The 26692-nt window shown below is 46.6% G+C and overlaps 2 protein-coding genes across 5 annotated transcripts in view; one reads left to right on the top strand and one right to left on the bottom strand.

Moving 5' to 3' along the window:
- Nucleotides 1-1103: 1103 nt before the first annotated feature.
- LOC132663584 (uncharacterized) overlaps nucleotides 1104-26692 on the bottom strand; it is a 30267-nt gene continuing 4678 nt past the window's right edge. For 2 of the 4 annotated variants that reach the window (XM_078444340.2, XM_081795309.1), the window contains 3 exons: nucleotides 11346-11520; nucleotides 7345-10086; nucleotides 1104-2739 (listed from right to left, as the gene is read on the bottom strand). In XM_078444340.2, the coding sequence (XP_078300466.2) occupies nucleotides 2659-2739; nucleotides 7345-8313 (1050 nt within the window). In that variant the 5' untranslated portion in view covers nucleotides 8314-10086; nucleotides 11346-11520 and the 3' untranslated portion in view covers nucleotides 1104-2658. The other 2 variants (XR_013554598.2, XR_013554599.2) reach the window with 2 other exon arrangements.
- Nucleotides 7799-26692, top strand: part of GPR45 (G protein-coupled receptor 45) — an 82582-nt gene continuing 63688 nt past the window's right edge. Inside the window, exon 1 of the mRNA XM_060609894.3 lies at nucleotides 7799-7912. The gene's annotated coding sequence lies outside the window, so the exon portion shown is untranslated. The remainder of the gene's footprint in view (nucleotides 7913-26692) is intronic.

Consider the following 26692-nt stretch of genomic DNA (forward strand, 5'->3'; position numbering starts at 1 on the left):
GAGATATACCCTCTTGGTACTTCTCCCCAGCTGTCCTCATCCAAGGAAAGCTGCAGTGAAGTCAAGGACTCCGGTCATTCAGGTATGAGGGTTTGGGTCACTATCACTTATCAGAGAACCTCCTCATCCAGCTGACCCACTGGTGGAGAAGAAGAGGGACATAGTGTGGGAAGACGGGCAAGTCGCGTAATAATGCCACTTACACCTCATCATCACAGCCACGGAAAAGGATTATGCAGCAGATCCGTTTCTGTTCATTGTTTTCCTTCTCCCTCTTCCCCATCACCTACGTTTCAGTATAGGAAGAGCACTGTTAGGGCGAAAATGTTAGGTTTCCCATGGGTATATGGCTGAATTGACTTCACCTACGGTGATAACACAACTGATAAAATTGTGCATGTCCCCTCTGCAGAAACCATGATTTTTCTTTTACACAAATGACAGACAAGAGGGGATGGACTGTCTAGGATATTTTCCTTTGGCCCTCTAGACCCACTTTGCAACTCTCTCCACCCTGCTCCGCATTGGGGAGGCGTCAACCAGGCCCTGTGCTCTGGCTTCTAGGTGGGATCGGCCAATGGGAGGCAGCCACAGGGACTGGCCAGTGGGCTGAAACTCTCCCCTCCCTCCTCCACTGAGAGGTCCCTCCCCCGACGGCTCCTGTCTGGCAGTCTTCTCCACAAAGCTGCTCCTCTCAGGCTCTGGAGCATCCTTCTCCTTCGTCTCTTCCAGCCCCGTGGTGATGGCTTCCCTCCATTGCTAGTCTCAGGCCAGTGTGCTGGCCTTTGTTTCCTTCTCTAACCTTGGCCACAACGTGGTAACTATCGGCTTCTGTAAACTCTCCTCAATGACCCAGTATGAGGGTCTCTTCTATTTTCTGCTAGATCCCAGCTTTTTCCAAGTAAAAAAGCCACTGGAACTATGTTTAACTTATGAAATGTAACTTACATGAAGAAAAAGATACATAGCATTTATCTAACATTGAACACGGAGTTATAAATTGAATACCCATTTGTCTGGGTTCCCCCAACCCAAATCAAGAACTCAGGAGGAGGCCATTCCCCCCAGAAGCCCACCTGACCTTGTATACTTCTTGTCCATGACAGTCCCCTTCCTCCATTGACAGATTAGTTTTTGCTGTAACAAGTTACCATGACTTTAGTGGCTTAAAACAACACCAATTTATTACTGTATAGTTCTGACCATCAAAGGTCTAAAAATGCATCTCACAGGCTAAAATCGAGCTGTTGACAGGGCTGCATTCCTTCTGGAGGCTCTAAGGAGACGATGGATTTCCAGCTCCTAGACGCTGCTTGCAGCCCTGCGCCCGTGGCTCTACATCACTCCAACCTCTGCTTCTGTCTTCACATCCCCTTCCCTGATTCTGACCCCCGGATTAAAAGGACTCTTGTGGTGACATGGTGTCCACCTGGATAACCCAGGGCGATCGCTCCGCCCCCAGACCCTTAACTTACCCACGTCTGTAAATATAATATATTCACAAATTCAAGGGATTAGGATATGAATATCTCTGGGGACTGTTATTCCGTCTGCCACACCCACTGTCTGGACTTTTGGGACACTCATTTCTTCGAATAAAGCTATTTTTTAAATTACTTGATTGGGGCTATTCATCACTATCTAGTGACTTTTTTAGTCAGGCCATGCCATGGCCACTGGCCAGCCTGTGGTGAGCTTTTCTCCCGGCGCTGAGAGATACATTATTATCTGCATTATTATTCCCATTTTACAGACAAGGGAAATGAGGCTCAAAGATCTGAAGCTTCTGATTGCTCAGTTAATGAATGTCAGAGCTGTAAGCCAACACCCTAGTCTGTGTGAAACCAAACCCCACCTGCTCTCTACTCCATCATGGGCTCCCCCGGAAGAGAAGGTAATTCCTTTTATCTGCAGATAAAAGGAGATTAAGGTGGGACACGCCCGTGCAAAAGCAATCTCATTTTGTCAACATGGCAGCCCCAAGAGTGGACAAAAACGTTTCGTGCTATAAGCCATACGTAGATACCCCATGAAGGATCGGTAGCTCTGATGTACATTTCCCTGAAATTTCCATTTGCCCATTTTATTGTGTGTCACCGGGTTCTGCAGAAGGAAAAAAAAAAAAAAAGAACAAAATACAAAAGGAAAAAAAAATCTACCCACCAAGTCACCTTAGCAGATGCACGGCTTGTTTCATGTGAGCGGAACGGTCTGTTGGGTTAATGGCTCTAGTAACAAAACGCACGCCAGGGTCATTATTTATAATGGGCAGCAACGAAAAGCAGTAGCAAAGCTGGCACGTAGCGACAGGCAGTGTAAAATTTTAATTGCGAGGCATTTTCTGGAATTTGATTTGAAACGTCCTGTGGTTATAAAGCGAAAACAGCTTTCAGGGAAGACGGGCATTGAGACCAGGCTAAGGTTTGAGAACCGTGTGCATGTTTGCTTGGAACATCTGAGAAAGGGCTGCCAGCCAAGTCTCTTCTCCCTAACACTTACAGTGCGTTACCAGCAACCTAGAAATCATCTGAGAACTAAGTGCTTAGCCCACTTAAAACCTGAGCAGAAAAACAGAGTTAGAATCCCTGTTCTAAACTCAGTTCAAAAATCCTTGTCCGGCACGTGCTACATTCTGTGCCGGGACCGGTGGGTCCGGCTTCATCGTGGCCGCCCATCAGGCCGGGGAGGCAGTAGACCGGTCGTCCTGGACAAGCGAGACTTCCAGAAAGTGGAGAAGAGCTGGGCGACAAAGCGAAAAACAGTGAAAAGGTTAGGGCAAGGAAGCCATGTAAAAGTCGTTTACAGAAGGCACCGCTTTTCAAGTTGTAGATTTTGACCCATTTAATGGGCTAGGGGATCGACTTAGCAGATTTTGAAAAATGAAATAAGACAGAATCGAAAATACCAGAGTGTGTTGCCCAGTGAAGATGTTTATATGCTTTGATGGGGGGGGGGGGGCATTCTTGTGTGTATCAGGTCACAACGGGAAATGTATTTCTTAGCGTGGGTCATAGTCCAAAAAAGATTGTAAAGCCCTGATTTAAAGGAAGCGGCTGTGAGTTGGTTATAAAACTATAGGGCCTATTAATCAAATCCATTATACACATCTGCTTTTCTTGAAAAAGAAATCACCTGATGATGTGAGCAGGTCCGGGAGCCCTTTCTCTGCTTTGCGTCACAGAGTGTGTCCCGGGACACGATAACCTTAACAACGGCTGCCATCTATGGGATACTGACCATGTTCTATATGCCTCATGTGTATTCACTCTTCACAACTGTTTGACTTTACGGGGGGAGGGACACCGGGCACAGAGACGACCACTTTCCCACGTAGCCAGGAAGGGCAGAGTACAGCCCGGAATTCAGTGAGACCCCCAACCTTCTGGTCCAGTTTATATCCCGCTGATCTCTGCTGAGACTGTAAACCCTTTGCAGGCAAAACCTCCTAAGTCACCTGGCGTATTTTTGTTTGCTCTTGGATATGCACCGGCATCATCTGGAAGCTCTGGGTAGGCCTACCCCAAGAGGGAGCACCGGAGGGCAAGCCTTCCAACGGAGCTGGAAGGAAACTGCATGCCTTTGATGATCTGCCCCCAGAAGATCACCTATATGGACTCCTCCGCCTTGCCCTGTTGGCGAAGCAGAACCAAGCCCATCCAGACTGGGTGGGAGGGGACACAGACCGCACCTCTTGAGGGTTTAAAACCACCCCCACGTGACGTTCTCAGTCGTCTTAGTTTCCAACTAGTGTACGAAGAAGGCTTCCTTCTCGACCAAGTGGATTTTCTGGGATGTGGGGGAGCGAGTGGCTCCAATTCCCTGTGATGCACAGGGCCCTTTGTGGTTAATAATCTGCCTCTCATTATAATGATCTGTAGTCTCTATCATAACAAATGGGCTGGAACCACAGATATATTTACTGCCTTAATTTAGTTGCGAGCATTAGGCTTCTTTTGAAGCATTCTCTCTCCATTTGGACTGAATGCCTTTTATCTAGGCTTATCTTCAATGTCAATAAGTTTAGCATTCATCAACAGCTGGAAGCCCCGATATTATCCATCTCTCCTTCTATTAATCTTCTGTAAGTTCATCTTTATTGCCGTGAATCCATTCATCACCCCAAGCCGTCCTTCGCATTTGTCTGGTGTTCCATTTAGCTAAGCCAAACTCTATTTCTTTAGCAGGACTGAAGTTCTTTGTCATTTTAATAGTTTATAGAGCTTTTTCTTAGAGCTGGCACGGAGTGTCGGATTGTCCACAAAGACCAAACGGATGGCAATAATATTCTTTGTTGGGTTCTGTGTTAACCCGAGGGCTCTCGGGTACATTTATTCCCAAGAAGACCCACCAGGTCTGAGTATCCCTAAAATATTCTACATTCTGTAAGAAGACCTCCACGGGAACACGTCTCCCCGGAGCACAACTAGACGCTACCTTTCATCTGTTCATATCATTCTATGTAAACTTCAGTCCAGATTCTCCTCACCTACCTTCTCCCTAATTGATGCAGGCCAAGTACGGGTGGCTCAGTTCGTGAAGCCCCTAACTCTTGATTTCAGCTCAGTTCATGATCTCACGGTTTGTGAGATCAAGCCCCGTGTGGGGTTCTGCGCTGACGGTGCGGAACCTGCTCGGGAATCTCTCTCTCCCTCTCTCTGCCCCTCCCCAGCTTGTGCTCTCTCACTCCCTCTCAAAATAAGTAAATGAAATTAACAAAGAAAAAGAAAAAAAAAGAGAAATCAATACGATCTATATTATGAGCTAGGAAAGGAAGAGATTTGTAAGTGAGGGAAGGGGTGCAGAGATGGGAGAAGATACAGAGAGAAGCAAAAGGTTGGTTCTCTCCAGAAAACGGTCACCGAAATCCAGAGCCACACCAGGGAAGCAGACAATGCTCTCCAGGTCAGGACCGAGATTCTAGAGCAAGCAGGAGATGAAGATTAGGAATCAGAGTGTCATAATCAGGGTGACTGGGATGCCCCAGCCCAGGGACACGCCCCTTCATCCTCAGACCCAGCCCTGCCCTGGGGCAGGGCTGGCAGGTGAGCAGATTTGAGCTACTCGGCTAGTTGCTGGGCTGGCCACGGGACATGGAAATCCTGGCCTAGGTGGAACCCTCTTGGGAGAACGATAATCTGCATACATTACAGGAAGCATTCTTTGCTCCGATGCTGGGTTGGGCAAGGAACAGGGTATTATGGGCAGTGCTGGGGCAGTTGATGACAGTCTCTGCTCTCAACACATCTGCCGTCGAGGCAGACCCACGCAACAGGCATAGCAACTGACCGCGCGAATCACTAACGCAGGACAGGCCCAAGAGCTCAGATGGGGGAGATTTTCTGCTGCCTGAGGTCGTCAGACTTCACAGCGAAAGTAAGGCTTGGAGAAGCAGGAGAGGGCACGTCAGGTTCCACTGACCAAGACCAGTCCGACCGGGGTGGGCGGAGTGAGACTGCACGCGCCCCTTTGGCATCTCAGAGATCATTTCCTGGACCCAGGTCCCTAGGGAAACCTGCAGTGTTCAGGAACTCCGCCGAGGCCTGCCAGTAATCGAGAGAAGAGCCACTTTGTCACAGGTGCTTCTGCTGCCCCGGAAAGCAGCCATGGGCCCTTTCTGTCGGCTTCAGTTGTGGCTGTGAATCCTTTGTGGCAAATTTTATTTATTTTGAGAGAGGGAGGGAGGGAGAGAGAGAGAATCCCAAGCAGACTCCACACTCAGCATAGAGCCTGACATGGGGCTTGACCCCACAAACTGTGAGGCCATGACCTGAGCTGAAATCAAGAGCTGGATGCTTAACCGGCTGAGCCACCCAGGCGCCCCACGGCCGTGTATCCTTCGGGGCAGCAGAGGTCCTTCTGGGTCTCAGTCACCGGCTCTCCCACTTAGAGGGCACAAGGCAGCACGAATGCTCTGAGCACCTTTTCAACCCTTCTGAACCAGGCACTGAACCTGCGTAAACGCCCCCCCCTTCCGGCAGCCCAACAAGGCAGGTCTGAACGACAGCCCTATTTTTTTCTCCCAATAAGAAAACAGGCCCAGAGATGTCCAGTAATTTGCCCGAGGTCACAAGGCTAGCAAGAGGTACTGACTTCAAAGCCGGGCAGAGTCCAGAACGTGCACCCTGACTGCTCCGATGTGCCTACCGCTTAACAACCCCTCCCCGCAAAGCCCGGCACCCAGGGGCGGACTCCGGCTTTGCCACCGGGGAGGTTAGATCAGCCAAGTGTTTAGACGCCCTTGGCACAACTCAGGTCTCTTCATCCTCGAAAGACGCTCTCCTGAGCGACAGCTGAGAATCCACTTCCATGCCGCACTCGCATAGGACTTAAATACTGAGGCTTCTCCCAGGGGGGAAAAGGCCCCCAACCGAGTCGTGACTCCCTTGCTGTCCTTGGGCCCCAGAACTCTCAGCAAACAAGAGGGGAACCCAGCAGAACCCTCAGAATCCCATCTACGGGGCTCCAGGGGGTTGCAAGGAACTCTTCAGCCCAGCTCTGTAGTTTGTAACCCGTACTGGGGTTCAGGCGGCCGGTGAGAAGTGAGATCAAACCCCCGGAATCCTGTGGGCGCATTTCCCTGGAAGGGACAGGCTTCAATCACAGTTTTCCAGGGGCCTGGGACCGGTAAGGAGTATCTGGCCCTTGCTAGATCCGCAGTGCCTTGTTCCTGCTCCATCAGTCACTGCAGGCCTGCAACAAGGTAGACAACCTTCTCTACCACCGGCTTTGGGGATACTTAGGGCCCACGCCCAAGCCAAGCAGCATTGGTAAGGCCCTTCCACACAGACCTGGCAATAACCATTACTTCACGAATAACCATGAGCTGGTAACAAGCCACAGGCAGATGATACTTACGGAATTATTCCCAATTCGGTAAGGTGGGGTAAGGGTATGGTGATCACGTTCTTTTCAAGTCCTTAGTCTCTGGGATGGGGGAAGAGCTGCGGGATAAATGAAAGAAGAATGGAGAGAGTAGTACCATCTTTGAAGCTGGAGCTGACCACTTAGGGGTTCCTTAGAGCATTTTACTTTTGATTTTTTTTTTAATTCCATAATGAAAAGTTTTTAAAATAAAACTAAATCAAAGCCACTGTTCTTGACAAGATGTAGATGCCTGAGCCAAGCGAAAGTGGTACTTCTCCCAGAAAGGGAAGCCTACCGACTCCCCCGCAGGAGCATGGAGGGGAGCACTCTTGCCTACCCTCCAGCCTGTCCGGTCCCTGGGGTGGGGGGCTCAAGCAATTGGCGCTAAACTAAGCCCGGGAAAGGAAACCAAGTGAGACGTGGGTCCCGAAGGGTTCGCGAGGCTGGCATTCTCCCACCTGGCGTCTTTGGGCACCTCACCTTCCAGGTCTCAGTTTTGCGCTCCACAAAATGGTTGGACGTCCGGCGGGCAGGTGCGTGGACGGAAAGGAGGTCCGTGGGCGCGCCCCCAGAGTTGTACAGGGGAGGCAGAGTCTGGCATTTTCCTGAGATGGCTCGGGGCCGCGGGGGTGGATGGAGGAAATCAGGAGTGGAAAGAAGGAACACGCGCGCGCGCGCGCGCACACACACACACACACACACACACACACACACACACACATACACACCCCTCCTTCTTCTTCTTCCCCCACCCCCCTCAAGGGGCGGTCCCCTGGTCCCCTGGGGGAGGTTTTCGGGCCCACGACCCGGGGAGGACGGCGCCCTGGAGAGCTGCGGGCCGGGTTCGCAGGACTGGGGTCTGGGCCGCTGCAGCCGGGTGGCCGGCGCCGCGGCGGCCCCTCCCCGCCGTCCCCTCCTCCTCGCCTCCTCCGCCCCCCCACCCCCCTCCTCCGGGTCCCCGGCAGCGGCGGCTGGAGGAGCAGCCGGCGGCGCAGCGGCCGCGCAGCCTTTGTCTCGGGGCCGCGGGGCGGCGGGGCCCGGCGCAGGCGTAAGTGACCGGTGGCCGGGCCGCCGGGGGCTCGGCGGGGAGCGGGCCGGGGGGCGCGGGCGCTCCCGGCGCGGGTGTCGGGCCAGACGGGCGGTGCGGGCGCGCGGGCGGGGAGCCGGGGCCGGTGCGCGCCCCGCGAGGCGGTGCGGGTGGCGGAGCGCGGCGCGCGGGGGGCGCGGGGGGCGCGGGGCTCGGGGCGCCGCAGCCTTGTGCCCGAGGCCGTGCGGCGTGGGTGCAAATCCTGGCGGCTGTGTTTCTCCGGGCAGAGGCCACGCGGGGACGGAGGAGGCAGAGAGGACAGGCAGTGATGGAGAAACGGGAGAGGAGCCGGCCAGCGTCACCATCACCATCACCGCCACCATCGCCTCCACCATCACCATCACCACCATCACCATCCCCATCCTTGCCCGTCGCCCATCCCAGCTGCCCCGGACCTCCCCTCCCTTCTCATCTCCCCCCTGTCACGTCAACTTTACCAGATTATTTCCTTTTCCTGGGTGATACTTTGAAACGGCGACAGCGTGCTCCAAATTAGGAATAAGTACCTCTGCTGTGGGACATTCGGGCGCCTCTCCTTTGCCCGCTCGCGACCTCAGTTTTCCCATCAGGAAAAGGACCACAGGGGTGCTCCGTTCCTCACAGTCAGCCTGTGATGGCCGGCAAGCTTTCGGTTTTTCTAATCTGGTGCCGGAAAGGGTTTTAGAGATTACATTTTTTCTCTCTCATATGGTGAGAGATGTTCATATGGTAAAGTGGTATTTTCACTGGGTTAAATAACCCGGAGTTTTCAGTTCTTCTCTCCTTTGATTATTGAATGGCAAAATGCCAGTAGCAAATAGAAGCTAAGGAAAATGAAACTTCGACTAAAATCATACCAAGAATAGAAGCAAAACAGGTATGTCTGTAGGAAAATCACCCAAGACGGCCGAACGCAATGACTTTCGTCTCAAGTGCAGAAAGTGCCCTTTTCGTGGGTAGCGGTTGTAGATGTCCTTATTCGGGATGCATGTAGTGGCCCCTAAGTGCTTTGCACCCTACCGGAAGAATGTTTAAATTGCTGTGTTTCAAAGCTGGCACTCACCTGGTCCAAGGGACTGCTGAGCCGTGGGAGCAAATATCAACCCAGCCAGAGGGATTGTTAAGAAGCCCAGCCCGACAGAGCACAGGGATCTTCTTGTGAAAAGCACCTTACAGAACACAAGATCCTAAACGCTCTGCATTTTGGCCCACTAGGGCGAAAAATGAGTCTTGACCTTTCCGTGTCTTACATTCTAGTCCGAGAAAGGCAGCTAGACAGTCCTAAGTTGCTTGGTAGGCTTGGACAGTCAGCGTGGCAAGGTTCCTGTTAAACAGGGTGATGAACCACATGTATGGTTTGCCCTGGGTCCTCTCCTACTCAGAGAAAAAGAAAAGTGACCGTCTTAGCAATAATGTGGACCCAACTGAGCGGTTTTCGTGGCCCGAGTTAAAATACCTCAAATGTTGAAATATAATTGTACGTCATTAACTTAAACCTGTCTAATTGGTGAAATGGGGCTTTTAGTATATGTGATTCTGTGGAGAGTGACTTTGAAGTTATCTGCCTTTCTAAAAATACTTCAGGGCCTCAAACTTAAGTAAGGCGGAGTCGATTGAAAGCAGTGACATTTTTAGAACAAAGACTTAAAGAACTCCTTCACCATGTTTTTAGTGCTGGATCTTTGGGAAATATTAGCATCCTAAGGAACTTCGATGCCTTGGGTTGTTGCTGAATTCTGGTCTTACACCCACATGAGCTGTTTTAACCCCTGTGAATTTTGATATCCCCATATGAATTATACCACAATTTTAAAATAATTCATTTCTTTTATTGAAGTCTGATTTACGTATGTGCAATGCATCGCTCTTTACTGTACAGCTTGGTGAATTTTTATCTATGTTTACCCTGTATTATATATGTTTATCTATGTTTACCTTATATTACCTCTGACCTGAACAAAATACAAAATATTTTCACCATCCCGGAGTGTCCCCTCATGTCCCTCCCAGACATAACTGCTTGTCTGACTGCTCTCAACATACAAAAAATAATTTCTTTTAAATTTCCCGCTGTTAAATCTGGTTGGCCTCTTCCTTCAGCAGTGATGACCAAATCCAGGCCCTGGGCCCAGCACTGTGTAGGCATGAGCCTTCTCCTGGAGAGCAAAGAAGGCAAATAATTAAACGAGCAGGGGTAATACTGTATATGCAGATGCAGAAGGTCATAGAAACTTAAGGCAAGCCATAGCCCAGTTTTGGGGCCTGTTCTATTTTGTTTTGTTTTTATGAGAGGAGCAGGGAAGGCTTTTTGGAGGATGTGATATTTAAGTTGGGAACTGAGAAATGAGTAGAAGGTAGTCAGCTAAAACATGTAGGGGGAAGAAAAGGAAAGAGTATTCCAGATGGAAGGAAGTATCATGAGCCATGGCTCAGAAATGAGAACGCATGGCGTATTCAAGGAACAAAAACAAGTCAGAGAGGACGGAAGTACAGGGTTGGGGAGAAGCATGGGAGATATAGCTGGAGAGGCAGTAGGGAGCCAGTCGGAAAGACTAAGGCCATGGGGAGGGGTGGGGCTTTGCTCTAAGGTCAAGGAGAGTCGCTGGATAGGCTTTAGTCACAGGTGTGCAGAATGAGATCTGATCTCTCAGCTGACTGTGTGGTGCGGAGATTATAGGAGGGGCCCGGTGGGAGGCTGCCATGGGCATCCAGGTGAGAGGGTGCGGTGGCCTTGACTAGGCAGTGGCAATGAGACTGGGGGGAAATGGATGGACCTGACACACAAGGGTTCAAGGATGACCTTTGGGTTTCTTAGATCTCACAGAATGGGTGGATGATGGTACCATCAGAAATACGGGGAAAGACTCTAGCTTGTGTAATACTCTTCTTTGATATATTTCTTTCCAAATACATTTAATTTCAGTTGCTAGTGAGCCTGTGGAACTTTCAGGTAGAAATATCTACTAGGAAGTTGTAACAGATATTTATCGGGCACTTTCTACATGCCAGACACACTCTGGTCACTTGGGATGCACTGTGAGCACGACAAGGCACCGTGCCCTTGCAAAGTTCACATTATATCAGGCCCGAGCTGCAGCCCGGGGTCTAGCAGATGTATGTAGTTAACTGAAGGCTTTGGAGTCAAAGAGGTTGCTCAGGAAGATTTCAGTGAAAGGACAGAAGCCTGGCATAGCATCCTGAGGAACACTAGGATTCTAAAAAGGAGAAGGCGAGATGGCAGGCATTCAGAGTTCTGGGGAGTGGTCCCCGGCATCACACACAGCTAAGAAGGAAGACAAGGACTAGAGGTGTTCTGTTGTGGTGCTTCTCAAAGTGGGGTCCCCAGACTAACCACAGCAGCAGCAGCACCCAGGAATTTAGAAATGCACATTCTTGGGTTCCACCCCAGACCTACTGAATCTGAATCTGAAATTCTGAGAGTGGGTCCCAGCCATCTGTGGTTTAACCGGCCTTCCAGGTGGTCCTGATGTACATTGGAGTTTGAGAACCGTCGCTCTGTTGCATTCGTCGATATGGAAATCATTGGTGACTGGAGAGCGTGGCGAAAACAATTTCGTTGAAGTTATAGCCTGTTTGGGGTAAATTTTAAAAAAATGTACCAAGAGTGTTAAACCTTGCCTTATTTTTTATTTCAAATTTCCAGTGTTTCACTGACTTATTTTTTGTGTGTTTGAATGTGTCTCTTTTATGTATTAGTTGATAATGGATTCCTCTTTTGTCTCACTCTCTTCTACATGATTTCTGAAGTTCTGTTTTTATCTACTTTGAGACACATCCCTTTATGGGCTCTCAATATGTTAGGCCACCTGCATCATTGATAATTGGTTTGCTGCCCTCAACTCTGAAATGGAGGAATTAAAATACCAAAAACAGAGTGCAATCATGAAGATAAGTGAGTCTCGACTCTGAATGGCAGCCGAAAAAACACCTAGATGCTTAAATTAGCTCTTCCAAAAAGTTCCAAGGCTCTATCAGGGATATATGTCTAATTATTTGAACTTGTTACTCATGTGAAGTAATTGGAAGTGTGCCCTTTTCATCTAAAGTGATCCAACAACATAACCATAATTATTGTACTTCCAACGCACTTAAGAAGGAGAGGACTCTTATTAACTGGGTCTTTTCCTGCTTCTTTTGTTGTTATACTCCTGAGTATTTTGTTTCATTTGACAGGAGGAAGTAGAGCACATTACTATGTTTTGCTACCATCAGGGAAAATCTGTGTAGATTTTCAAATCAGAGGAAATAGATGTAGACATTACTCTTATTGCTACCTCAGTTCACAGGGAACACTTTTCATTTTATAAGAATAAAAACTGGTGGTTTTTATTCCAGTGCTCTGTATAGTGAGTAAGGAGCACAGAGGAGGTCTCCAAATATTGACTGGGTGGATGAATGGATGGGGAAGTGGCTAAGTGGTTGGATGGATCAGTGGATGGATGGGTAGATGAATGCATGGACATGGATACATGTTTGGAAGGGCAGATAAAAGAATACATGAGTAGAACAGTGGATGGATGGATGGATGGATGGATGGACGGATGGATGGATGGGTGGGTGGACGGATGGGTGGGTGGGTGAATGGATGGACAGATGGATAGACGGATGGGTGGGTGGGTGAACGGATAGGTGGATGGTGGATGGATGGACGGGTGGACAGATGGATGGATGGGTGGATGGATGAATGAACGGACAGATGGATAGATGGATGGGTGGGTGGATGGATGGGTGGGTGGGTGGACGGATGGGTGGATGGTGGACTGATGGATGGATGGATGGACGGGTGGACGGATGGATGGATGGGTGGATGGATGGATGGATGGATGCACAGATGGATGGATGGGTGGGTGGGTGGGTAGATGAATGAACAGATGGACGGATGGATGGATGGATGGATGGATGGATGGGTGGACGGATGGACGGATGGATGGATGGATGGATGGGTGGACGGATGGGTGGATGGTGGACAGACGGACGGATGGATGGATGGATGGATGGACGGGTGGACAGATGGATGGATGGGTGGATGGATGGGTGGATTGATGAATGAATGGATGGATGGACAGATGGATGGATGGGTGGATGGATGGGTAGATGGATGAATGAACAGATGGACAGACAGATGGATGGATGGATGGACGGATGGATGGACGGACGGATGGATGGGTGGACGGACGGATGGGTGGGTGGACGGATGGGTGGGTGGGTGGACGGATGGGTGGATGGTGGACTGATGGATGGACGGGTGGATGGGTGGAGGGATGGGTGGATGGATGGATAGATGGATGGGTGGATGGATGGATGGATGGATGGACGGATGGATGGATGGGTGGGTGGGTGGATGGATGGATGGGTGGGTGGGTGGGTGGATGGATGGGTGGATGGTGGACTGATGGATGGATGGATGGACGGACGGACAGGTGGATGGATGGATGGATGGATGGATGGGTGGAGGGATGAGTGGATGGATGGGTGGATGGATGAATGGATGGACGGATGGATGGATGGGTGGGTGAGTGGGTGGGTGGATGGACGGGTGGATGGTGGACTGATGGAAGGACAGGTGGACGGATGGACGGGTGGACGGATGGATGGATGGATGGACGGGTGGACAGATGGTTGGACGGGTGGACGGATGGATGGATGGGTGGATGGATGGATAACTGGATGTGCAGGTGAAAGAGTAGATGGATACCAAGTGGCATGAAAGAGTTGTCCTGTCTAAAGAGGGAAAAGCAATCCTTGTAAAAATACTCCCCCCTCCCCGAGGAGGGTACAGTGAAAGGATCTGAAGACAGAGGTGTTAATGGTGCTGCTCCTTATTTCTAACATGATCTCATATAGCCTTGTGCAAAAGGATGGTATTGGCCACCCCACCTGCTGCCAGATTTGGGGTCAAGACCCCTTGTAAAATGAAAATGAATGTGTTGTTAAAACTGTAAAGTGCTATAGGAAGGCAAGTAATTCTTACTGTATGTAGATAGACACTGGATTATAGTTTCAGGTGGCTTTTTCAGCGTGTTAGGACTGCTCTTTTGCTCCGCTCTGGAGACATCCAAGTCATCCCTTGTGCCAACCCACAAAAAGTTTCGGCGGGCTCCCTTTCCTACACCTGTCTGGATAGGCAATGTAGTGATCTTTCGCTTAATACAGTGTTTCCCCATATGTGGTAAGCACCACAGGAGCGGATGTTACTTGGCATGTCAAACCTGTGCTTTATTGATTAAAATGAGATGAAACCGTGTAGAAATAAAACACCTAAATCTGATGTGAGAAGAAATACTAGGTAAATTATAACCTAGGCGAGACTCAGCTGTCTATGGCCAAAATTTGTGAAGATGGCAGGTACCCAAATGGCCAACTGTAGGGTGACTCCAGCTCAGTATATCTGAGAGTGGGGTGCATAAACGCAATCTGAAGTTGCTAGCGTTGAGAGTATATCAGGAGCTATTTTTCCTTCCAAGTCTGTCCCTCTGTTGGTGGTAATGGTCTTTGGCGATGGGCCAGCTTCTCTCTTTGTTGTTTATGAAGCGCTTTCACAAACTTTTTCTGGGCACAGAAATTCTGTTTCGTTGGCCACTTTTATAGATAAGGGGGGAGGAGAAACGTTCCCTGCTGCATCCACAGAGCCAAGACTGTGACTCAGGTGTTCCAACGACAGCAGGTGCTTCCCACCGGAGAACTTGTCAGTAGTGGAGCTCCCCGCAGAGCTTCCCCGTGTTGCGTTGCAGAGATGTCAGCCTGCAGATCTTGTGAATATGTGGATTCTTTTGAAGAACCATCAGGTGGGTGGAAATGGGATCAGAACTGGCCAGTCGCCAGCAAATGGCACATAATGGCGATGACACCAAAGGAAGGTATGCTCCCTGCCTATGCTGTGGGTCCTGGCACGAGCGTGGGAGCCTCCTACTTAAGTTCAGGTTGAATGCTTGCAAAGCAGCTGTGAGCACTGGCTGCACTGGCCCACCCATGAGGTGGCCACATTTGTGGGGGATATCCTTGCATCCGGGGCATTGAAAACATAAAGACAGTAATGCTTTTCAGCGAAGCATTACTGGGCACTCATCTCAGGGATGTAGTTTTTTGTCAGCCCCTGTAAGATTGGCCCTTGGAGCCAATTCACAAGAAGAAAATAGATGCATTCATTCACATTCAGTTTATCCATACATCGTGCAAGCATTTGTGGAATGCGTACTACACGCAAGAAGCCATAGATATAAGAAAGGGTTTTTCCCCCCCAATTACCTTTTTTATAGCTCCTCAACATTTTACCAAAAACAGGAAGTGAGTTGGAAATTAGGTAATAAAGACAAAGAATTTGTGAAATCGCGGGAATGCGGATGAGAACATTCTTTCGACTTTCATATTCGTTACTGGCCTCAGACATCCAACTGGGCTTCAGAACTGCTTAGTTCCTCTGTGGGCTCTGATAAGAGCTTCTTTGTTGATGTCATCAAAGTCTTCATGGAACATGAATGATGGCCTGGGTTTTTGTGTGAATGATGGCAAATTGCGTATTTTCTAAGACGGAAGGCTTTGTGTTTGCTTGTCGAACCAGGTCACAGCACTTTCGGTAGGAGACTGTCTCAAATCGGGATGAACAGGTCCGTGAAAGTGCGTGGAACTTGGGAACAGGCAGCCTGAGTTCTGGAATGTCTGTGTTCTTGAGTGGACAGGTTTTGGAGTCATACGGATCTACGTCTGAGGCCTAACATGCTGGTTAATTGAGTGAGTCACTTTCCTGACTGTGCCCTACTCTCCTGATTTATAAGGTGGAGATCATAATAGACACTGGTAAGGATATTATAGGGATCTGCTAACAAACTGAAGACTTCCTGTGTCAAGCACCAAGCCAGACATTTCTGCTGTGTTATTTCCTTTAATTCCTACCACACTCTATGAGGGAGATGCCATTCTTAGACCCATTTTACAGATAAGAAGACCAATTAGGTCAGGCACTAAGTGTCCAGAACAGAGCAGCCTTTCGGAAATTTAGCATACATTATTCTAGTCTCTTCTATCCCCTCCCTGTGTGCCAGGCTCCCTGTGCTTCAGTCTCCTCACAAGTGAGTGAAGACAATGGTACCTACACTACCACTGGGCAGTCAACAAAGTTTTGACTGAGAAAGCACCTTATGATGGGAAAGTATTCTGGAAATGCATATGGCCGCAGTAAGTCACCTGGGCACTTCCACGTCCTATAGTGGGCCGTGTGCTGGTGGCACCGTCCGGTGACCCTAAGGAGAAGGCAGAGGTGCCCACGAAGAGGGGTCTTCCCATGTTTATGTCCTCCCTCTCAGTGGCCATCTTCACATCTTTGTAATCTCGCCTTGACATCTGAATGACTGTTAATCAAGACACAGGAGCGCCAGCTGCTGTTTCAAGGTTCAGGGAGGGTTGGAATTGGAGCAAGGAAGAACATAGAGGACGTTACCTTTTATGAGAAATTCGCTTTTCAGTGTGGTCTGTGTCTCTCCGTGGACGTAATGGCGTGGACCTTACTTCTGTAGAGAATGTTTCTCAACTGCATTGCTGCTTCCTGCCGAGTGACCACTACCGGCTTTGCTCTTTCCAGGGTGGCACCGAGTCCCATCATGGGCAGAATTGGATTTTCCATGTCCACCTTGTTCAGGTTGGGCTTAGCTTCTGGCAGCAGTGGGGCGAGAGTGTCGTTGGATGGCTACTGGACAGGGTGGGAAGGAGGGAGACCGCTTACCCCAGGCCCTAGGTGTGGCTATCCTGGAGTTGAGGAGGAAATGACAGAGTCAGTTGGGATTAGTGGCAGAGATGAGCTCATGCCTTTCTCGCCGGCTGAATCAGTCTCTCCTTTTCTGTAGGATGGAGAAGGAGATGAGAGGGAGAGCCTATGGGTGACTTTGGCCGTGATTGTGTTTCTGCTCATGGGTTCATGAGTTTGTGGGTTACGTTTATGTCCCAATGGTGCACGTTTGTGTCATTCGGAACCTGTTTTACGCATCTGTAGGCTGGAGTCCATTTCCTTATTGTTCCATGAGGACCCTTAGCTTGTTTTCACGGGAAACCCTTGTGCCTTCAGTACAAAAAGCGTTGCCCTTTCCTGAATTTCTTACATGGAAATGTAAAGAGATGTAAGCATTCTTATGAGAAAGTTTACTATTTATCTGATGTTCTCAATGTAATAACAGAAATAAAATCTAACCGAAAATAAACAATTAGCCTCATCAAGAGTAAGCTAAACAAAATCTTAATTTGTATGCTTGCTAATTTTTCCTCTCCATTCCATCAAAGGCAGAAAAGGGATAGAATAAAAAAATGTTTCAACTGTTCAGTGCTGACTTGCGTTGATGTTCAGTAGCCATGACTTTCGGGGTCCAGAGATGATGAAAAGACAGACAAGAGCCTAAGTCACAGAAACGTTGTCTTCTACCTCAGCAGGTGTGGGGAGCAAAGCCTCCTTGCCATGTAGAAAGCTTTCTAGAATAGTCTGCCTTAAGTCATTTCCCAGAGACATGTGAGTTGAAAAGACCATTGAACAGGAGAGAGGAACCCGGGTTTTAGCTCTGACTCCACTCCGTCTAAGCGTCTCACATTTGCAACCTCTGCGTCTCTTTTGTTTCCTCTTTTGAAAGGGTGGGGATGTTAGGTACCAATTGCCAGGACGCCTCCCAGCTCTGCAATGCTACAATTCTGTGCTCCTATCCCTTGTGTTTCCCCCAAATCTCTTTTCTTACATTCTGAACTCAACCACTAACTGTATGCTGTTACCATAATTACCCAATCACTGAACACCACATGATGGAGAATAAAGTCACTACTATTTATTTCAAATGGTTTCATTATTTTGGAGGGAGGGCGGGAGAGAGCTCTATGCATGAAGCTCTAATTACAGTAATATAGTACATTAGATTATAGCTCTCTTCTGCCCTATTTTATTGATGATCATAGCCTGGGAAATACTAGCCAAGATTTTTATCTCTGTGCCCACATTGCTTACATTTCACATATCCAACAAGGGGCCAATTCTCCCGAATGAGGAAAGATGGCCTGACGCTCTGACTCTTAGTTTAGGGAGGGTCTGTAGAGGAGGACATAGGGGCTGGATGAACCCCACACAGAACTCATCAGTGAGAAATACTTTGCGGTGCTGGCCTCAGCTTCAGTCTTCTGTGTCTTTGGCTCAAGCAAGGCCCGCTGGGACTGTGTATCTCAAACGATAGGAGTGTGTCACCGAGAGGCTCTGCCCCATGCCAAGGGTAGCACATAGAATGATCTTTCTAGAGTATACACTTTTCTTAAATACATCTGCAAAAGAAACAGTCAGATACTAAAACAAACTCAACAAACAAACTACCTAATTGAGTAGACTGCAACATTTGCATAAATATTTTTTTAATTTTTTTTTTTTTTACATTTATTTATTTTTGATAGAGAGAGACAGAGCACAAATGGGGGAGGGGCAGAGAGAAAAGGAGACGTAGAATCCAAAGCAGGCTCCAGGCTCTGAGCTGTCAGCACAGAGCCTGACGCGGGGCTCAAACTCACAAACCTCAAGATCATGACCTGAACCAAAGTCAGGCGCTCAGCCGACTCAGCCACACAGGCGCCCTTATTTGCATAAATATTTAATGTGAAATAGAATACCTAAAAGAAATTTCAAGCCAATAGGGGCTACTTTGGGGCATTGTCCCGAGCCTCACAAATACTCTACTCTTTCAGGCACGTTGGTGGAAAACATGGAAAATGGTCATTGCTAGCATTTATGGAGTACCCAAAACTGTTCTAGGCATTTTTATGTGATTTTCTGTAGGTTCTATAATTATCCCCATTTTGCAGATGAGGAATCTGAGGTACAAAGAAGTTAAAGAATAGGTCCAGAATTTACACAGCTAGGAAGGGGCAGAGCTCAGACTTAAATCCAAGTATCTCCTCTTTTCACCTGTTCCTTTTGCTGCCTCCACCCCCTGTATGGAGAAAACACCAGCACCCCAAAGGGTAAACTGTCCATACTACAGATATGACAGGTAGAGCTAATGAAGGGCAAGGGACCTTTGATCTGGAATGTCTCCAAAAGTGACTTCGTGACAAGCATGGTGGCTCTATCTCGAAAGTTTTCTTCCCCGGCTCTTCAGAGGAGCCCAGGATAGAACAGAGTCTCCTGAAAGCACGTTTTCTGGAAGTAAGCAAATGTTTCCCCGACATACCTCCTGTTTCCTGATGAAGCCAGCTCCAGTCTCGCCACCCACTGACAGGCCTGCTCTGCTCCCTGGACCACTAAGCCAAGAAGGCCTGGTTTTATACAAAAGGAGAGACCCTGCAAAAACCATACATTCTGTCTTGTCTCTGTGAACTGGATGGAAAATACGTTTAAAGAGAGCTGTGAGCAAAGGGCTGTGGTTGTTGATGGGAGGAGGTATTGGTTCTGATTTGGGTGGCCAAGGAAGGTTTCCTTGAGGTGACGGACCCCTACCCAAGTGGGTGAGGGGGTGCATTCCAAGCAGAGGGAAGGCATGAATGGAAGCTTAGGGTCAAACTGCACGGCAGGTATCTGGGGTCTGGAAGTGATCCTTTTGTGTTGCAGCATCAGATCATGTGTGAGAGCAGAGGATGATCGGGCTGTCAACAGGAAGAGGAGCCATAGTGATGGCTTTGAACCCCAAGCTAAGGAGTTTGAGTTTTACTAAGTAGCCAGTGGTCTAAGATCATGGAGGAAGAGAAAGAAAGCACAATGATTTATGCCTAAGGAAATAAACCTGGCCGCAATCTGTAGAACAGTAGAGACTGGAAGAAAGGGAGAGATTGTCGGTTTAGAGACCAATTGGGGAGCCATTTAAATAATTCCAGCAAGAGCTAATGAACAGTTTCTGAACAGGACAAAGGCGTGGAACATGGAAAGGGACATACCTTTAACTCCAGGAGTATTGAGGGGGTGGAATCTTCAAATGTTGTTCCAAAATCGGGAATGGAGGGAAATGAAGGAGCCAGATATGACTCCTAAAACAAGGGGAAATATGGTTTAATTAAAAGAAAAATGACTTTCTGCTTCCAGAAAGATAGAGTGTAAGTAATTGTCCTTGTCTTTTCTGCTAAGTAGAGATAAAACTCACTGAGAGTTGGGTATAAAACAAACATAAAACTCTGAAAAGCGGAGAGATGGAGGGAGATCCACTAGAAACTTCAAAGCTTGAAGAAGGACATGGTGGTGAGTTCCCTGAATTTTATCTTGCCTTTTGTATCCCAGAGCCTCATAGCATAGCACTCAAAACATCTAGGCTTCGGGGCGCCTGGGTGGCTCAGTCGGTTGAGCGCCGACTTCAGCTCAGGTCACCATCTCGCGGTCCGTGAGTTCGAGCCCCGCATCGGGCCCCTGTGCTGACAGCTCGGAGCCCAGAGCCTGTTTCAGATTCTGTGTCTCCCTCTCTCTGACCCTCCCCCATTCATGCTCTGTCTCTCTCTGTCTCAAAAATAAATAAACGTTAAAAAAAAAATTTAAAAAAAAAATCTAGGCTTCAATCAAAACTCACTCATAACAAGAAGAATCAAAAAAATCTCAACTTGAATGAAAGAAATCAAGCCAACAGATGCCAACACTAAGATGATACATATCTTAGAATCACCTGACGAGGATTTTCAACCAGTCCTCATAACAATGGTCTGAACAATTCTGAACACATTTGATACAAATGGAGGAGAGAATCTCAAGGGAGAAATAGAAGATATAAATAAACATGAAATGGAAATTTTAGAACTAAAAAACACGAGAAGTAAAAGACAAATCTCAGTGGATACACTTAACATCAAAATGAAGGAAAGGGAGGAGAAAATCAGTGAACTTGAAATAGGTTAATAGATATTACCCAGTCTGAATAGTGGAGAAAATAGAGAAGAAAGAAAGCAAGCAAGCAAGCAAGCAAGAAAGAAAGAAAAGAAAGAGAAAGAACAAAAGAAAGATGAAAGAAAGAAAGAAAGAAAGAAAGAAAGAGAGAAAGAAAAGAAAGAAAGATAGAAAGAAAGAAAGAAAGAAAGAAAGAAAGAAAGAAAGAAAAGAAGGAAGAGAGAGGAAGGAGGGGAGACTTAGACACAAATATATTCCAGAAAACAGAAGAGAAAGGAACATTTCCCAATTATTTTTATAAATTTATTATTACCCCGATATCAAAACCAGAAAACAGCAGTACAAAAAGGAAAAACAAACCCTATGAATACAGGTGCGTAATCCCTTTATGAAGTATTAGCAAATAGAAATCCACTATATATAAAAAGAATTGTATCATCTCTAAGTGGGTTTATACCAGGTATGCAAAGCTAGTTCACTATATGAAAACCAGTCAATGTAATCTGCCATATTAACAGGTTAAAGAAGAAAAATCGCATAATGGTATCGATTAATGCAGAAAAGGTGTTTGACGAAGTCTAATACCCATTCACAATTAAAACTCTCAGAAAACAAGCAGTAGAAGAGAACTTCTTCAACCTGACAAAGACATCTACAAAAACTCTACAGCTAACATTGAACTTAATGGTGAAAGTGCTTTTGCCCTAAGAACGGGAGCAAGGACGTCCACTTTCATCACCCCTGTTCAACACAGTAGTGAGAGTTCCAGCCAAGGTAATAGGGAAAGAAGGGAAACACAAGACACACAGATCATAGAGGAAGGAATAAAATTGTCCCTGTTTGCAGATGACATCAATTTTCCACATAAAAAATCCCAAGGTATTCCCAAAAACTTTTCTGGGACTAATAAGTGACATCACAGGACATAAAATTAACAAACCAAAGTCATTTATGTTTCTAGACATTAGTGAAGAACATTTGGAAACTAAAACAAAAAATAGAACACTATAGTCACTAAAAAAATAAAATACTTAGGTATAAATCTTAAAAATGTATATACAACAGTTACATGCTAAAAACTGCAAAACCCATGAAAGAAATGAAAGAAAATCTAATAACTGGAGAGACGTACTGTGTTAGACTAGAAGATACAACTTCGTAACAATGTCTATTTTTTCCAAGTTGATATGCATGTTTAATACAATTTCTGTCAAAACCCCAGGAAGATTTTTTGTGGATATAGACAGAATTATTCTAAAATTTATACAGAAAAGAAAAGGAACTACAATAACTAAAACAATTTTGGGGGGAAAAAGACAATAAAATGGGTGGAATTAGTGTACCCAATTTGAAGATAGTATACAGGTGTGACTATTTAAGTCTTTGTGGTATTCACAGAAGAATGGATACATAGATCAGTGGTACAGAATAGAACCCCCAGAAAGTGTGACACAAGTCTAGCACTGATTTTTGACAGAGATTCAAAATTAATTCAATGAAGGATAGTCCTTTCAGCAAATGGTGCTAGGGCAATTGAGTATCTACGGGTTAAAAAAAAAGAGAGAGAGAGAGAGAGAGCCTTGGCTTAAAACTCATACCTTATCCAAAATTTATCTCGGGGCACCTGGGTGGCTCAGTTGGTTAAGCCTCCGACTTCGGCTCAGGTCATGATCTCGTGGTCCGTGGGTTCGAGCCCCGTGTCGGGCTCTGTGCTGACAGCTTAGAGCCTGGAGCCTGTTTCAGATTCTGCGTCTCCCTCTTTCTCTGACCCTCCCCTGTTCATGCTCTCTCTCTGTCTCAAAAATAAATAAATGTTAAAAAAAATTTTTTTTAAAAACCAAAAAAACAAAATTTATCTCAATATGGATCACAGATTTCAATGTGAAACACCAAACTATATAAAACTTTTAGAGGAAAATATAGGAGAGCTTGGTGAAGCATTCTTAGACATGACACCAAAAGCATAATTCATAAGACAAAAATCAATAAATTGGACTACATCAAAATTTGAAATGTTTGCTTTGTAAAAGACCTTGTTGAAAAGTTAAAAAGACAGGATACAGACAGGAAAAAAAATATTTGCAACCACATATTTGACAAAGGACTCTTATCTAAAATGCATAAAGATCTCTCAAAAGTCAACAGTATAAAAACAATCTTGCTAGAAAACAAGTTGCCTGAAGAGACATTTCACTGAAGAGGCTATATTTATGGCAGATAAGCACATGAAAAAATATTCAGCATCACAAACCATCAAGGAAATGCAAATTAAGACCCTGATGAGCTATCACCACACACTTATCAAAACAGATAAATAAAATATATGAACAGTATCAAATTCTAGCAAGAGGTGGAAAAAAATGTATCTCTCATACATTGCGGATGGGAATGTGAAATGTTACACTCAGGAAAATAGTTTTGAAGTCTGTGTAACAACTAAATGTAAATGGAATAAACTAGAGAAGGACTATGAAAAGAAATACTGTATGATCTAACATATGGATGGATAGATAGATGATAGATAGATAGATATTTTTGTATATCTTTGTATATCTTTGTATATTTTCATATATACACCAGAAAAAAGATCAGATTTGTGATTATCAGAGGTAGGGGTTTGAAGGGTGAGGGAACTGGATGAGGTGGTCAAAATGTACCAACTTCCAGTTATAAGAGAAATAACTACAAAGAAGGTAATGTACAAAATGATGACTATAGTTAACACTTCTGTTTGGTATAATTGAAAGTTGCTAAGAGAATAAATCCTAAGAGTTCTCATCACAAGGAAAACACTTGGTGTTTTTTTTTTAATCTATATGAGATGAAGAATTTTTTTTAAGTTCATTTATCTGTTTTGAGAGAGAAAGAGAGAATGAGTGGAGGAAGGGCAGAGAGAGAAAAGAAGAGAGACAATCCTAAGCAGGCTCCACGTTGTCAGCATAGAGCCTGATACAGGGCTCAATCTCACAAATCGTGAGATCATGACCTGAGCCAAAATCAAGAGTCCGATGCTCAACCAACTGAGCCACCCAGGCACCCCAAAGAATGTTAACTAAATTTATCATGAGAATTATTTCCTGATACATGTAAGTTAAGTCATTATGCTGTACACCTTAAACTTACACAGTGCTGTAAGACAATTATATCTCAATAAAACTGAAAGAAAAAAATTTTAATGTTTCTTTATTTTTGAGAGACAGAGAGACAGATGTGGCGGGGGTGGGTGGGGGGGTGGGGGCAGAGACAGAGGGAGACAGAATCCGAAGCAGGCTCTAGGCTCTGAGCGGTCAGCACAGAGCCTGATCCGGGGCTCGAACTCACAAACCATGATATCATGACCTGAGCCGAAGTCAGACACTTAACCAACTGAGCCACCCAGGTGCTCCGTGAAAGAAAAAAAAAAAAAAAAACACACAAAAAAATTAAACATATGCTTAACATATATCCCAGCAATCTCATCGTGGGCCTTTATCTCAGAGTGATGAAAACCTGTCCACAGAAAAACCTGTACACCATTGTTCATAGCAGCTTTGTTTGCAACCGTGTAAAACTGGAAACAAAATGTCTTACAATAGGTGAATAGTTAAATAAACTGAGGTATGTCCATACCATGGAATACTACTCAGCAATAATAAGAAATGAACTAATGATGCAAAAAACAAATTGGCTGGTTGCTAAGGGCATTATTCTAGGCGACTCGTATGGCAAAAACAAAAAAAAAATCCAACCTCCAAAGATCATGTAATATATGATTTCGTTTGAATACTATTCTCAACAAATTACAGAAATGGGAATCATTTAATGGCTGCCAGGTTAGGGATGGAGGGAAGGGAGGAAGGCGGGTGTGATTATAAAGGAGGAACACGGGGCAGAGCTTTGTGCTGGTGGAATAGCTCTTTATCTTGATTGTGGTAGTGGCTACATGAATCCACACATGTGACAAAATGACACGGAACTATATACATCCACCGTTCCAATGTCAGTTTCCTGGGTCTGACACCAGCCACACAAGATGTAACCACCGGGGGAGGCTGGGTAAAGGGTACAAAGGAATTCTCTGGGCTCTCTTTGTCACTTCTTGCGAACCTATACATAATTACTTCAAAAGTAAAAAGCGAAAAAATATCGTAAAAGAAATGTACAAGTCTGGAGAAGAGCCGTTTGGGGAAGAAGACACAGAACTGGGAGAGCTGGCGTGATCACTGGATGGATATGTGAACAGACAGCCTGCAATACTGGTCTGAATTTTGAGAGCATCTGAACCCAAGATGAGGCTAAATTAAGCCGCAGGCCGTAGTGTGGTTGCTAAGGGAGGGAGGGGAAAGAAAGGAGAAAATAAGGATATTTATGAGGTAGGAAGAGGAGGACAAATTGTTGGCAGGAAGAATGCGGACTCTGGGTTGTCAATGGAGCAGAACTGATATTAACATACAGCTCCCCGGAGTCTTTTCATTTCACCAGAGAAAACAAGCGTTTTCCAACTATTGGGAGGCACATCAAGACTACTGGATTCTAGAATGAGATCTTCCATTAATTAGTTAGACATGTTATGTCCAATAAACCACTTCATTTCTGAGCCTCATTTCTGTAGCAGAACAGCATAAAGTCAATGTTCTTAATCAGGTCATTTGGGGTTTGGATCTGCCCCACCTGTGTTCATCGGGGCGGGGGGTGGGGCCCAGGCTGAGGGCCATAGGTGCTTAGGCCACATCTCAAGGCAGATTTCCAGAGCATTTTTTTTCCAGACTCTGCTTGCTCAGATCAGCTAACATTCCCTCACAAAGCAAAAGAATAACACAGAGGCTGGGGAGGAGCGCCCCACCCATAGTGAATGGGGATAGAAAATGAGTATTTGCTGAAATGAGTACTTGCTGAAAAGTCCAATCTTCATGCGGTTTGAGCTTTGTGTTCGGCCAAAGTTTGGTTCAGGATACCTGAAACTATGTAACTCTGCCTGCTCAGACAGATACTAAAATTGTGTTGGTCTCTTCATCAAATCTCAGCTGAGCTTGATTTCCTGCAGTGGCTTCAAGCTGGGAAAATTCCCAGATTCCCCTTGGGTCGGCATGGCCTGCTTCCCAGGAGACTGCCTGGCCTGGCGTTAGCTTTCGGGAGCTGAGGCCCAGGATGGTCACCAACCTTGTTTTCTTCACAACGTAGAATACCTTTTGTCTGCCCGTCCAGACCCCCCCCTCCCCATTTGCTGAGTTTGGACTCTACAGAAAAGGGTTCTCGTGCATTGTGTCATCTGCTTGGGTTTAGCCCCTTAAGGAACTAGCAGGGGATGAGAGTAGAGAGGAGAGTGAGGTTGAGTATTTACTCCCTGTAGGATAGTCTTGGGGCAACTGTGGGTACCCTTGGGCTGACAATGGGTTAGCCTTGGGGAACTGTGGATAGCCTGGGACTAACGTAGCCCTGAACGAACTGCGGGGTAGCTTCGGGTGACCGTACGGTAGCCTTGGGTGACTGTGGGATAGTCTTGAGTAACGGTGGGGTAGCCTTGGGTGACTGTGGGATAGTCTTGGGTAACAATGGGGTAGCCTTGGGTGACCGTGGGGTAGTCTTAGGTGACTGTGGGGTAGTCTTAGGTGACTGTGGGATAGTCTTAGGTAACCATGGGGTAGCCTTGGGTGACTGTGGGATAGTCTTGGGTGACTATGGGGTAGTCTCGGGTGATTGTGGGGTAGTCTTGGGTGACTGTGGGATAGTCTTAGGTAACCATGGGGTAGCCTTGGGTGGCCGTGGGGTAGCCTTGGGTGACTGTGGGATAGTCTTGGGTGACTATGGTGTAGTCTCGGGTGATTGTGGGGTAGTCTTGGGTGATTGTGGGATAGTCTTAGGTAGCCATGGGGTAGCCTTGGGTGGCCGTGGGGTAGCCTTGGGTGACTGTGGGATAGTCTTCGGTGACTATGGGGTAGTCTCGGGTGACC

This window comes from Panthera onca, chromosome A3 (genome assembly GCF_046562875.1).
Source record: "Panthera onca isolate mPanOnc1 chromosome A3, mPanOnc1 haplotype 2, whole genome shotgun sequence".
Classification (NCBI taxonomy): domain Eukaryota; kingdom Metazoa; phylum Chordata; class Mammalia; order Carnivora; family Felidae; genus Panthera; species Panthera onca.